Raw genomic sequence first — 12,822 nt, forward strand, 5'->3', positions numbered from 1 at the left:
CTGGTCGGGTTGGCGTGGGGGGGGGGGGGGGGGGTTACTGCTCCCTGCAGCTGTCTGCAAACGTCTATCGGCTCATGGTTCCGGCGGTCGGGTTGGCGCTGCTGCTGGCGGGGAGGCACTGCTCCCCGTTGCGGTCACCGGCTACATAAAGCCGCTGGCGGTGTTAACGTGCCGCTGGTGAGGAGCGGGCACCTGCTGCCTCAGACTGCATACGCGGCGCGCTTGTCCTCAATCCCCTCCCCCTTGAAAATATTAAGGAAAAAATGGGTTGCTGGGGGAAAAGTGGCTACAGCCCCTGTCACCAGCACCTGGTACAGTAGATGAAAGATGTAAAGGAAACATCTTTCATTTTAATGTTGGCCTGAATAAGAGGCGCCCTCCAGCGGCTGCCGCCCTAGCCAGCTGCCTAAAGCTGCCTAGTGGTAGCGCCGGCCCTGGCCCTGGGTCACTGATAACTGGCACTCTGTGCCCATGTAAAGCCCTGATCTATCAGCCACTTTGTCGAGCAGGTCCCAAATTCTTCCCAATCACAAAAAACAGCATTCTGTACCTGCGTAGTACAGCGCAGAATATTTTAGGACACACAGTAAACTATTGACCAGGTTACAGTGCTGGTAGGATACAGTGCGGGTCAGACACAGTGCAGGTTACAGTGCAGGTTGGATACAAAGCGGGTCGTATACAATGCTGTTACAGTGTGGGTCAGATACAGTGCAGGTGGATACAAGGCAGGTCAGATACAGTGTAGGTGGAATTCATTGCAGGTTGTGTATAGTGCAGATTTCACACAGTATGGGTCGGATACAGCGTGGGTTGGATACACATATACCCTTAGTGCCAAATATGCCCCCCAGTGCCAGGTACACATATACCCCCAGTGCCAAATATGCCCCCCAGTGCCAAGTACACATATACCCCCAGTGCCAAATATGCCCCCCCAGTGCCAGCTACACATATACCCCCAGTGCCAGGTACACATATACCCCCAGTGCCAAATATGCCCCCCTAGTGCCAAGTACACATATACCCCCTGTGCCAAATATGCACCCCCCCAATGCCAGGTACACATATACCCCCAGTGCCAGGTACACATATACCCCAGTGCCAAATATGCCCCCCCAGTGCCAGGTACACATATACCCCCAGTGCCAAATATGCCCCCCCAGTGCCAGGTACACATATACCCCCAGTGCCAAGTACACATAAACCCCCAGTGCCAAATATGCCCCCCCCCCCCCCAGAGCCAGGTACACATATACCCCCAGTGCCAAATATGCCCCCCAGTGCCAGGTACACATATACCCCCAGTGCCAAATATGCCCCCCCCAGTGCCAGGTACACATATACCCCCAGTGCCAAGTATACATAAACCCCCAGTGCCAAATATGCCCCCCCCCCCCAGTGCCAGGTACACATATACCCCCAGTGCCAGGTACACATATACCCCCAGTGCCAAATATGCCCCCCAGTGCCATGTACACATATACCCCCAGGGCCAAATATGCCCCCCCCCCAGTGCCAGGTACACATATACCCCCAGTGCCAGGAACACATATACCCCCAGTGCCAAATATTGCCCCCCAGTGCCAGGTACACATATACCCCCAGTGCCAAGTACACATAAACCCCCAGTGCCAAATATGCCCCCCCCAGTGCCAGGTACACATATACCCCCAGTGCCAGGTACACATATACCCCCAGTGCAAAATATGCCCCCCAGTGCCGGGTACACATATACCCCCAGTGCCAGGTACACATATACCTCCAGTGCAAAATATGCCCCCCAGTGCCGGGTACACATATACCCCCAGTGCCAAATATGCCCCCCCAGTGCCAGGTACACATATACCCCCAGTGCCAAATATGCCCCCCCAGTGCCAGGTACACATATACCCCCAGTGCCAAATATGCCCCCCCAGTGCCAGGTACACATATACCCCCAGTGCCAAATATGCCCCCCCAGTGCCAGGTACACATATACCCCCAGTGCCAAGTACACATAAACCCCCAGTGCCAAATATGCCCCCCCCAGTGTCAGGTACACATATACCCCCAGTGCCAAGTGCACATAAACCCCCAGTGCCAAATATGCCCCCCCCCCCGGTGCCAGGTACACATATACCCCCAGTGCCAAATATGCCCCCCCCAGTGCCAGGTATACATATTCCCCCTGTGCAAAATATGCCCTCCCCCCCCCCCAGTGCCAGGTACACATATACCCCCAGTGCCAGGTACACATATACCCCCAGTGCCAAATATGCCCCCCCAGTGCCATGTACACATATACCCCCAGTGCCAAATATGCCCCCCCAGTGCCAGGTACATATACCCCCAGTGCCAGGTACACACCCTCCCCGGGCTGCCGCTGCTGTGAGTTTTGGGAAGGAGCCGGAGGGGCGGGAGGGCACAGCGTGTGCTTCTCCTGTGTATCCCTCCTGTGTCTACAGCGGTGTGTCTGTCAAATGAAGTGCCGGTTCATGAGCCAATCAGAGCTCACGAACCGGCACTTCATTTAACAGACACACTGCTCCCGTCGGAAACCCAGGAGGGACACACAGGAGAGGCGCGCGCTGTGCCTTCCCGCCCCTCCAGCTCCTTCCCAAAACAGCAGAAATTAGTGGAGTCCGTGGTGCCCCCACAGCCCTGAGCCTCCAAGCCACTGCAGTGGCTGTGGGGGCAGTAGTTACGCCAGTGTCTGTGTCATTGGAACACTTACCACAGCCCAAAGTTATCAGATCCATCCTGAGATGTCAGTAATCCATGTGGGCGTCATATAAATATTTTATGCAATTCACAATATGAGCCCAATATCAGCTTACCATCTTCTTAGTATTAGAGAATTAATATAACTTTTTAGTTTTTACTTTTTGTCATTTTTTTTTTTTTATAAATTATTTCAAAATATAACTGGACCATCTTTTGTTATTCTCCCCTCAGCTCACTTTGAAATCATTATACAGGAGAAAAGTGTCTATAAGCAATTACAGAGTAAGACCATTTTCCTTACTGTGTATTCTGCAGAACTAGGTGTCCTGTTAGTTGGTTTTCATTATACCCTTGTATGCTTACTGCCATCTTTTGCTAATCGCACAGTGTAACCTATGTAGTGCGCCCAACATGGCTGCCTTGCGGGCTGGCTGCACTCACCACGCTGTGGGCTCAGTGGCGACCTATGGTCAGCATGGGTTCTATTCCTACTCTATTGGTGTCGTGAACACCCACGAGTGGGAATAGTCCCTGTTGGTCGCCATGCTGACCTTCGGGATTGTGAGGGGGCATAATGTAGGGGGAGGTTATGTGATCATCGGCCTCCTGAGCGCCGATCACATAACTACATCCCCATGCCCCCTGCACATGCCTATTCTCAGTGCCCTGTACCTCCCTCCTGGGGGCCCTGGGTCACTGACGACTGGCACTCTGTGCCCATGTAAAGCCCCAATCAATCAGCCTTTTGTCGAGCAGCTCCCCAAAATCTCCCCAATCACAAAAAACAGCATTCTGTACCTGCGGCGTAGTACAGTGCGGTATACTTTGAATTCATTGCGGGTTGTATATAGTGCAGATAGCATACAGTGCGGGTTGGATACAGTATGCGTTGGCTACAGTGCAAGGTCGGATATAATGCCCGCATTACAGTGCGGGTTGGATACAGTGTGGGTTGGATACAAAGTAGGCTACAGTGCAGGTTGGATACAGTGCGTGTCGCATACAGTGAGGGTTGGCTACAGTGCAAAGTCAGATACAATGTGCGTTGGATACAGTGCGAGATACAGTGCAGGTCAGATACAGTACGGGTTGCATACACTGTGAGTTGTATATATTGTGGGTCAGATAAAGCGTGGGCTGGATAAAGTGCAGGTTGCAGTGCAGGTCAAATACAGGGTGGGTTGGATACAGCGCAGGCCGGATACAGTGTGGTTTGGATACAGTGCAGGTCAAATACAATGCAGCTCACATACAGTGTGGGTCAGATTCAGCGCGTTGTTGGCAGTGCAGGTCAAATACAATGTGGGTCGGATACAGTGTGGGTCAGATACAGCACGGGTTACAGTGCAGGTTAGCTACACCAATAGTGCACTTATTGTGACAGATGGTCCCCAGTGCGGGGTTGTCAGCGGTGTCTTCAGTGTTGTGGTGCCAGCAGTGTTGGCAGTGCAGGGGTGCCAGCGATGTCCTTAGAGTGGTAGTGGCGGCAGTGTAGGGGTGCCAGCATTGTCCTCAACGCGGTATTGCCATCAGTGCAAGGGTGCCAGTGGTGTCCTTAATGCTGTGGTGCCAACAGTGTTGGCAGTGCAAGGGTGCCAGGGGTGTCCTCAGTGTGGTGGTGCCAGCAGTGCGGGGTGCCGGCAGTGCAGGAGTACCGGAGGTGTCCTCACTGCAGGAGTGCCGGTAGTGTCATCAGTACGGGAGTGCTGGAGGTATCCTTAGTGCAGGAGTGGCGGCAGTGTCCTCAGTGCAGGGGTGCCAGCGGTGTCCTCAGTGTGGTGATGCCAGCAGTGTTGGCAGTGCAGGAGATGTCCTCAGTGCAGGAGTGCCGGCAGTGCGGGAGTGCCAGAGGTGTCCTCATTGCAGGGGTGCCGGCAGTGTGGGTGCACTGGAGGTGTCCTCAGTGCAGGGGTGCCGGCAGTGTCCTCAGTGCAGGGGTGCCAGCAGTGTCGGCAGTGCAGGAGGTGTCCTCAGTGCAGGAGTGCCAACAGTGTTGGCAGTGCGAGAGGTGTCCTCAGTGCAGGAGTGCTGGCAGTGTTCCCAGTGCAGGGGTGCCGGCAGTAAGGGCAGTGCGGGGGTGCTGGCAGTGTGGGAATGTCGGCAGTGGTGTCGGCAGTGCAGGCAGCACTATTTGCGCTGTAGTGGCATCCGTCTTGGCGATTGTATCCTGTGGGGACATGCTGATTGGCTGAGAGCTGTGACAGACGGCTCTCTCAGTCAATCAGCGGTCTTCTATAGGTTATTATGGAGACCGGCGTCCGAGGCAAAACCTCAGGATCCGACAGCGGGATCCTGAGGTTTAGGCCTCGATTGGTGATTTAGGGCAGGCAGGGAGATCTGAGTTGTCGCACAGTTCGCCCCGGATCCCCTAGGTTCGGGGGGGGGGGGGTATATTCGGTTCTCTGAGAACCGAACCCGCTTGTCCCTAGTTCAAAACTGAAAACTAAAATAAAGCAATCAGTATTTACCCTGTACAGAAACAAAGATAACCCACCCAAATCAAAATTTCTCTGCACATGTTATATCTGCTCCACCTGCAGTGCAGATGGTTTTGCCCATTAGAAAACAATTTTGCTGCTGCAATTAGGTCTGAATTAAGCCCTTAGACACATTTGTATGGAAATCACATTTTCCTATGGCAAATAAACTGCAGTCGGTCCATAATTATTAAAGACATTTTCACAAAACAATAAATAGGATTTCTGGAGCTTTTTCTCCTTGTTATTCATGTATTTTGTACTTTTCAACTTATTATAGTGTCTCTGTCATACTTGCCTATCTGACACTCTCCATGAGGGAGAAAATGCTCTGTTCCTGGACTTTCCTGGTAATGTATGATTGCCATCACCTGTGGTGAGATAGTTAATTGATAAGAAAGGTGTTTCACCACAGGTGATTGCAATCATACATTACCAGGAAAGTCCAGGAACAGAGCATTTTCTCCCTCATGGAGAGGGTCAGCTAGGCAAGTATGGGCTCTGTGTTTCATTTATTTAGAATTTCAGTATGCAGGGCCCTAGTCAGGCATGTGTAACTGACCGTTTCCCCTGCCCAGGGAGCAGGGCGAAGGTCAATGTATAATTTGTCAGCATATAACCACAGTATGAGCTAAGTAGTGATACCTGTCATAATAATTTTGATGGAGAGATAGCTAGATAGCTATAATGATAAAGACTGCAGTCATAGTTGCCTACCCTCCCTCATTCTGCAGGAGACTCATTGAAATAGCAGCAATCTCCCACACTCCCTGAATAGTCCAGCAATCTCCCTGATTGCACCTTACCCTAATTATGTAGCTATTACATTCTTGGGGGGGGGGGGAGAGAGAAATCAGAGATACATACATTCAAATGGGATAATCAGCGCCATTTCCCTGCATTGGTTATAAGGCACAATGATCCCTATGGCTACATACATTTTAAATAAGGTTTCTCATTGCCCCCTACAGTATATGGAACCTCTTCTAAAATACAATACACAAACAAATCCTGTAAAATATCAGTGTCTTTTCTTCAACAAATAGATTTTACTAAGTTTGGGGCTCATTTACATTTGGATGTAAGTTATTTTCATAACACGCCTCTCCGATGTAGCATTACGCACCCGCGCTTTTAGTTGTTACTTTCACAATCTCCCTGGATTGCTTTCTCAAAAGTAGGCAAGTTTGCTACAGATGTGCATATTTCAGACAAACAACAGATAATTATGCTTTCCTAAGTGTTACATTTAAACATATATATGTAAATAGAGAAACAGTTTTGATGAGAGCGCATCATTAACTTCAGATCTCTATGGTAATAAAATGTGGCTATGAATAATTTACCCTCTAGCGTTTCACACTGTGCCAGGTTGATGTAGTCTGGGGCTTTCAGGATTCCACCTTTAAATCCTCGGACCAGTCCCTCCAGGTAGCCACTGTCGATGTTGAAATAAAACTCAGAGGAAGGCATGGTGCAGCTGACCTGTGATGTCTGCCTTGTTCTGACACACAGAGAGAGACTGCTCTCTAACAGGCAATTATTCCCAATGTGACCCAGGCGGTATTGTGTTCCTCTTTCATTGCTGCTAAAACACTCCCCTATTGTTTATAATGCAAACATTAATCTCAGGACTGCACCAAACCAGCTTATGATACTCACAAAGGTGAGGACAGAATAGTTACACGTGAAGCACCTTGATGGACATTTGTGAAAGCTTGGCCTCTTGATACTGGTCCAGGGAGGTCAGAGTTAACTTGTTGGAGCAGTCTATGCAGATATGCAGCAGGGACATCCGGTGAGCTAAATATCTGAGGAGGCACTGGCTAGCACCAGAGACAGAATTACACGCAATATATGAGCCAAAGGGTACATCTGGGCACAGTGGCGGAACTAGCGAGTGGTGGGCCCAGGTGCAACAAAATGCTTTGGGCCCCCCTCTCATCCTGTCCAAGTACAGTCCCTAACCCAAACTCCAAATTAAGGATTCTTTGCATGCTCCCGTATAAATAATATATATATATATATATATATATATATATAGATAGAGAGAGAGAGAGAGAGAGTCGGCCATAGGCATAGGCAAACTAGGCAATTGCCTAGGGCATTTGATATGCCTAGGGGCATCAGCAGCTTCTGCTGATTAAAATGATATGCGGCATGCCTATATTCTGTGTGTAGCATTTCATATGCAGATACAGCCACAGTCTCACACAGTATATAGGCATGCTGCATATCATTTTAATCGGCAGAAGCGGCTTGTGCATCCTAGCCACATAGCAATGCAAATAAGATGCATTTTCATTTAAAAATAAAAAGGTGCCCGACGTTAGCATTGAGGCAAGATTTATGAGGACACATCTGTATTCAAGCAGAGGCAGAGATCACAGTGTTAGTGGCAGTGTGAGTGCTGTGTGCATGTGAGTGGGTTGGTTGTGCAGTAGTGTTCGGAATATGTGTAAGGAGCATTATGTGTGTCATGTAAAAATGCATTAATAATGTGCAACATATGTGTAAAGGGGCACTATGTGTGTCATTATGTGTATAAGGGCATTAATAATATGCGGCATATGTGTAACAGGGTACTACTGTATGTGTCATTATGTGTATAGGGGCACTAATAATTTGCAGCAAATGTGTAGGGGGCTCTGGACATTATGTGTAAAAGGGTATTAATAAAGGTTGTCATAATGTGTAAGGCACATTATGTTTATAATGACATTAATAATGGGTCTCATATGTGTAAGGGGCATTACTGTGTGGAATTATGTGTATAAGGTGCTCTACTATGTGGCATTGCGTATAAAAAGGGCACTACTGTGTCGTCTAATGTGAATAAAGAGCAATAGGGTGTGGTGTAATGTGAATAAGAAGCAATTCGGTGTGATGTAATGTGAAAAAGGGGCTCTACTGTGAGGAGTCCCGTTTGTAAGGTAAAGTGATACTACTGTGGGATGTAATATGAATTATGGACACTATCGCATGATCAATTGTGAATAAAGTTGCAGTACTGTGTGGCGTAATTGGAATTGGGGTTACTATTGTCTGGCCATGCCCCTTGCCAGCAAAAACACACCCCTTTTTGGGCTGTGCGCCAAATGTGCGAACTGTTCCTTTTTAAAATATAGGGGGTACAAACACCAAAATAAGGACTGCTATGGGTGAGGGGTGGTGATGCTGGGAAAGAGGTGGAATGTCAGAGGTGGAACCAGCTGTGGTGCTAGGGGGCACCAGTCAAAATCTTGCCTAGGGCATCATATTGGTTAGGGCTGGCTCTGTGTATATATATATATATATATATATATATAAAATAATGTATAGATATTGATATATTTTTTACAAAAGGGATTGCTGGCCAGGTGTATGTGTATGTATATACAGGGCCGGTGCAAGGCTTCTCAACATCCTAGGCAAAATTTCAGCCTGCTACCCCCCCCCCCCCCCCCCCCACCTTGTAGCACACTGAATGAGCCGACATTCACATTGTAGCACACTGAATGAGCCGAAATTCACCTTGTAGCACACTGAATGAGCCGAAATTCACATTGTAGCACACTGAATGAGCCGAAATTCACCTTGTAGCACACTGAATGAGCCGAAATTCACATTGTAGCACACTGAATGAGCCGACATTCACATTGTAGCACACTGAATGAGCCGACATTCCCATTGTAGCACACTGAATGAGCCGAAATTTACCTTGTAGCACACTGAATGAGCCGACATTCACATTGTAGCACACTGAATGAGCCGAAATTCACCTTGTAGCACACTGAATGAGCCGACATTCACATTGTAGCACACTGAATGAGCCGAAATTCACATTGTAGCACACTGAATGAGCCGAAATTCACCTTGTAGCACACTGAATGAGCCGACATTCACATTGTAGCACACTGAATGAGCCGAAATTCACATTGTAGCACACTGAATGAGCCGAAATTCACATTGTAGCACACTGAATGAGCCGACATTCACATTGTAGCACACTGAATGAGCCGACATTCACATTGTAGCACACTGAATGAGCCGACATTCACATTGTAGCACACTGAATGAGCCGACATTCACATTGTAGCACACTGAATGAGCCGACATTCACATTGTAGCACACTGAATGAGCCGAAATTCACCTTGTAGCACACTGAATGAGCCGAAATTCACATTGTAGCACACTGAATGAGCCGAAACATGGGGGACAGGCTGTCACATGCAGGGGGTGTACGGACCACCATACATGGGCAGGAGGGTCATCACACAGGACAACAGGGGTAGGGGAGCACTGGGTGACATACACACAAAGGCAGTGGGGGGACGGACAGGGGGGCACAAGGTGTCACGCACACAGAGGGAGGGTCCACACACATGGGGAATGGGGGGGCAGGAGGGCACAGGGCTCTCCAGCAGTCACTCACCGCCGCCATGTCCAGTCAACCTTAGCTTGAGCTGCGGGCTGTCACTGTCAACAAGGGAGTCCCACAGCGCGGACCCAGGCAGAGCCCGAAGAGGAAGCCGGCAGCAGGAGGATTCGAGCGCCAGCGTCTAAGCAGACCCATGGTGACGTGGCCGCCCGGTTGAATAATTGAAGGAATCTTGGCACTGTGCATGGACGGCTGCTGGAGGAGGGAAGGGGGAGTGTGTGTCCGCTGTAACTGCTGGGGAGTAGTGTGGTACAGAGCTCCGGCACCGACCGCCGTGACTGGGAGCAGCGGTGGGGGGAACATGAGCACGCTCAGCCATTTAAAAAACAACAAAAAAACTTCCGGGTCTGTGGAGAAGTGCCGGTATGCCATGCCGCCGCATACCAGCCCACTTCGACCACTAAATATATATATATATATATATACATACACCCACTATGTAATTAAACACTAATGCTGCTCCTCATCTGTATGGGGGGAATTCAAGTGTTTTGTGTGCTGGCAGTGACTATATGGTGCCCGATCGAGTAGTTCAAGTGTTGCTCCATTTGGGCGCACGCAGTCACCAGCTCTGACATTACTGTTACGATGTTCCGTCATTTTCACGGGCCGGTACCTAGTTTATTATATATATATATATATATATATGTGCATGTGTATATATGTGTGTGTGTATATATATATATATATATATATATATATATATATATATATATACACATATATATGTGTCATTCCTTTCCCCCTTCCTGCAACCCATCACCTCTACCTTTTATATATTTAAATATACACCCTAACCCTCGCCCTTTACTATATAGATTGAATGATTCCCCCACTCCCTAAGTATTTCCCCCCTTCCACCCTGACCCTTTATATATTAAATGGAGCTCTTACAATTCACGGGGCGGGTGTAATGTCCTGGGTGAGTTCGTGGCAGTTTCTCCTCATGGTGCAGCCAGGGCGGGAGTATGATAGGCATTAACAAGGCGAGGAGCGGAAGACAGTTGCTACAGCAACGGTAACAATATCCGGCAGCACGCTGCTTCCTCTTTGTGCATAGAGTATTAGAGCCGCTGTCGATGGGTTACACTGACACTGCCCGTGCTAAAGGGATGACGCGGCCGCCCATCTGTTATCAGCTGGCTGCACGGACAGTGTCAGTGCAACCCATCGGCAGCGGCTCTAATACTTTATTCACATAGCGTAAGCAGTGTGCTGTCGGATATTGTTACAGTTGCTATAGCAACTGTCTTCCGCTCCTCGGCCCGCTAATGCCTGTAATATTCCTCTTAAAGAAGAGGATGGAGAAGGGTTCATCGGCAGCGTGAGCTGCCGCCCTCAAGTGGCCGGCACCCATAGGCAGCTGCCTAAAGCTGCCTAGTGGTGGCGCCGGCCCTGTGTATATATATGTACATTAGAGATGTGCGGCCTGCACTTTTCGTGTTTTGGTTCTAATTCCACTTTTGTGTTTTGTTTTTGCCAAAACCACCCTTTTGGGTTGTGGTTTTGGTTTTGGATCTGGATGATTTTTGAAAAAAACATAAAAACAGCTAAAATCACAGAATTTGGGGGTAATTTTGCTCCTACGGTATTATTAACCTCAATAACAATCATTTCCACTCATTTCCAGTCTATTCTGTACACCTCACAATATTGTTTTTAGGCCAAAAAGTTGCACCGAGGTTGCTGGATGACTAAGCTAAGCGACACAAGTGGACAACACAAACAACACCTGGCACATCTAGGAGTGGCACTGCAGTGTCAGACAGGAGGGCAGATATAAAAAAAAGGCCCCAAACAGCACATCATGCAAAGAAGAAAAAGAATTGCAATGAGGTAGTTGTATGACTAAGCCAAGCGACACAAACAATTGGCCCATCTAGGCGTGGCACTGCAATGGCAGACAGGAGGGCAGATATAAAAAAAAAGGCCCCTAACAGCACATGATGCAAAGAAGAAAAAGAAAAAGAATTGCAATGAGGTAGCTGTATGACTAAGCCAAGCGACACAAACAATTGGCCCATCTAGGAGTGGCACTGCAGTGGCTGAATGTCGAGAGTGGGCCGCAATTGTTCAGTCCACTGACAGCATCTCCAGCATGCTCCAGTCATTTAAAAAAAAATCTGCTATTGGTGGACTTATACGGCAGTACCCCAGGACTAATACAGCAGTACCCCTGGACTCATACGGCAGTGTCACACAGGATGGCACTTTTCAAAACTTAGGCTCCAAACAGCACCTCATGCAAAGATGTCGAAGAGGTGCAATGAGGTAGCTGCATGACTAAGCCAAGCAACACAAACAATTCCAACTGGAATTATACATCCAAATCACTGGAATTATACGTCCAACTCACTGGAAATAATTGGCAAAATCACTGGAATTATATGTCCAAATCACTGGAATTAATTGGCAAGATCACTGTAATTAATAATTACTGTATACGTCCAAATCACTGGAATTAATTGGCAAGATCACTGTGATTATACGTCCAAATCACTGGAATTAATTGGCAAGATCACTGTAATTAATAATTATATGTCCAAATCACTGGAATTAATTGGCAAAATCACTGGAATTATACATCCAAATCACTGGAATTAATTGGCATAATCACTGTAATTAATAATTATACATCCAAATCACTGTAATTATACGTCCAAATCACTGTAATTAATAATTATACGTCCAAATCACTGTAATTAATTGGCAAAATCACTGTGATGAATAATTATACGTCCAAATCACTGTAATTATACTGCAAAATCACTGTAATTACACGTCCAAATCACTGGAATTAATTGGCAAAATCACTGTAATTAATAATTATACGTCCAAATCACTGGAATTATACTGCAAAATCATTGGAATTATACGTCCAAATCACTGGAATTAATTGGCAAAATCACTGTAATTAATAATTATACGTCCAAATCACTGGAATTAAATGGCAAAATCTCGGTATCGCCTGCCTAGTGAAGTGGAATCTAGTTGGGATTTGGTACCGGGGACACAATACCTCCATCAATTGTCTAAATCCCACTGCACTAATGGCGGATACCGGACGTACGTCTGACACCAACATAAGTGTCAAGGCCTCAGTTATGAGGGCTTCCATCGTTACGTGAAGCTGAACCACTAGTCATGAACATAGGCCAGAGCCTCAGCCATTCCTTGCCACTCCGTGTCATAAATGGCATATTGGCAAGTTTATGTTT

General features: G+C 47.7%; 1 protein-coding gene and 1 long non-coding RNA gene across 2 annotated transcripts in view; one reads left to right on the forward strand and one right to left on the reverse strand.

The window, feature by feature from the left end:
- Window positions 1-6,878, reverse strand: part of LOC134929376 (V-type proton ATPase subunit d 2) — a 65,955-nt gene extending 59,077 nt beyond the window's left edge. The window contains exon 1 of the mRNA XM_063925037.1: window positions 6,530-6,878. Within this exon, the coding sequence (XP_063781107.1) occupies window positions 6,530-6,656 (127 nt within the window). The 5' untranslated portion in view covers window positions 6,657-6,878. The remainder of the gene's footprint in view (window positions 1-6,529) is intronic.
- The window catches only part of LOC134929377 (uncharacterized), a 105,981-nt gene that overhangs the window by 56,687 nt on the left and 36,472 nt on the right, over window positions 1-12,822 (forward strand). The window lies entirely within an intron of this gene.

Source organism: Pseudophryne corroboree, chromosome 5, assembly GCF_028390025.1.
Source record: "Pseudophryne corroboree isolate aPseCor3 chromosome 5, aPseCor3.hap2, whole genome shotgun sequence".
Lineage (NCBI taxonomy): Eukaryota > Metazoa > Chordata > Amphibia > Anura > Myobatrachidae > Pseudophryne > Pseudophryne corroboree.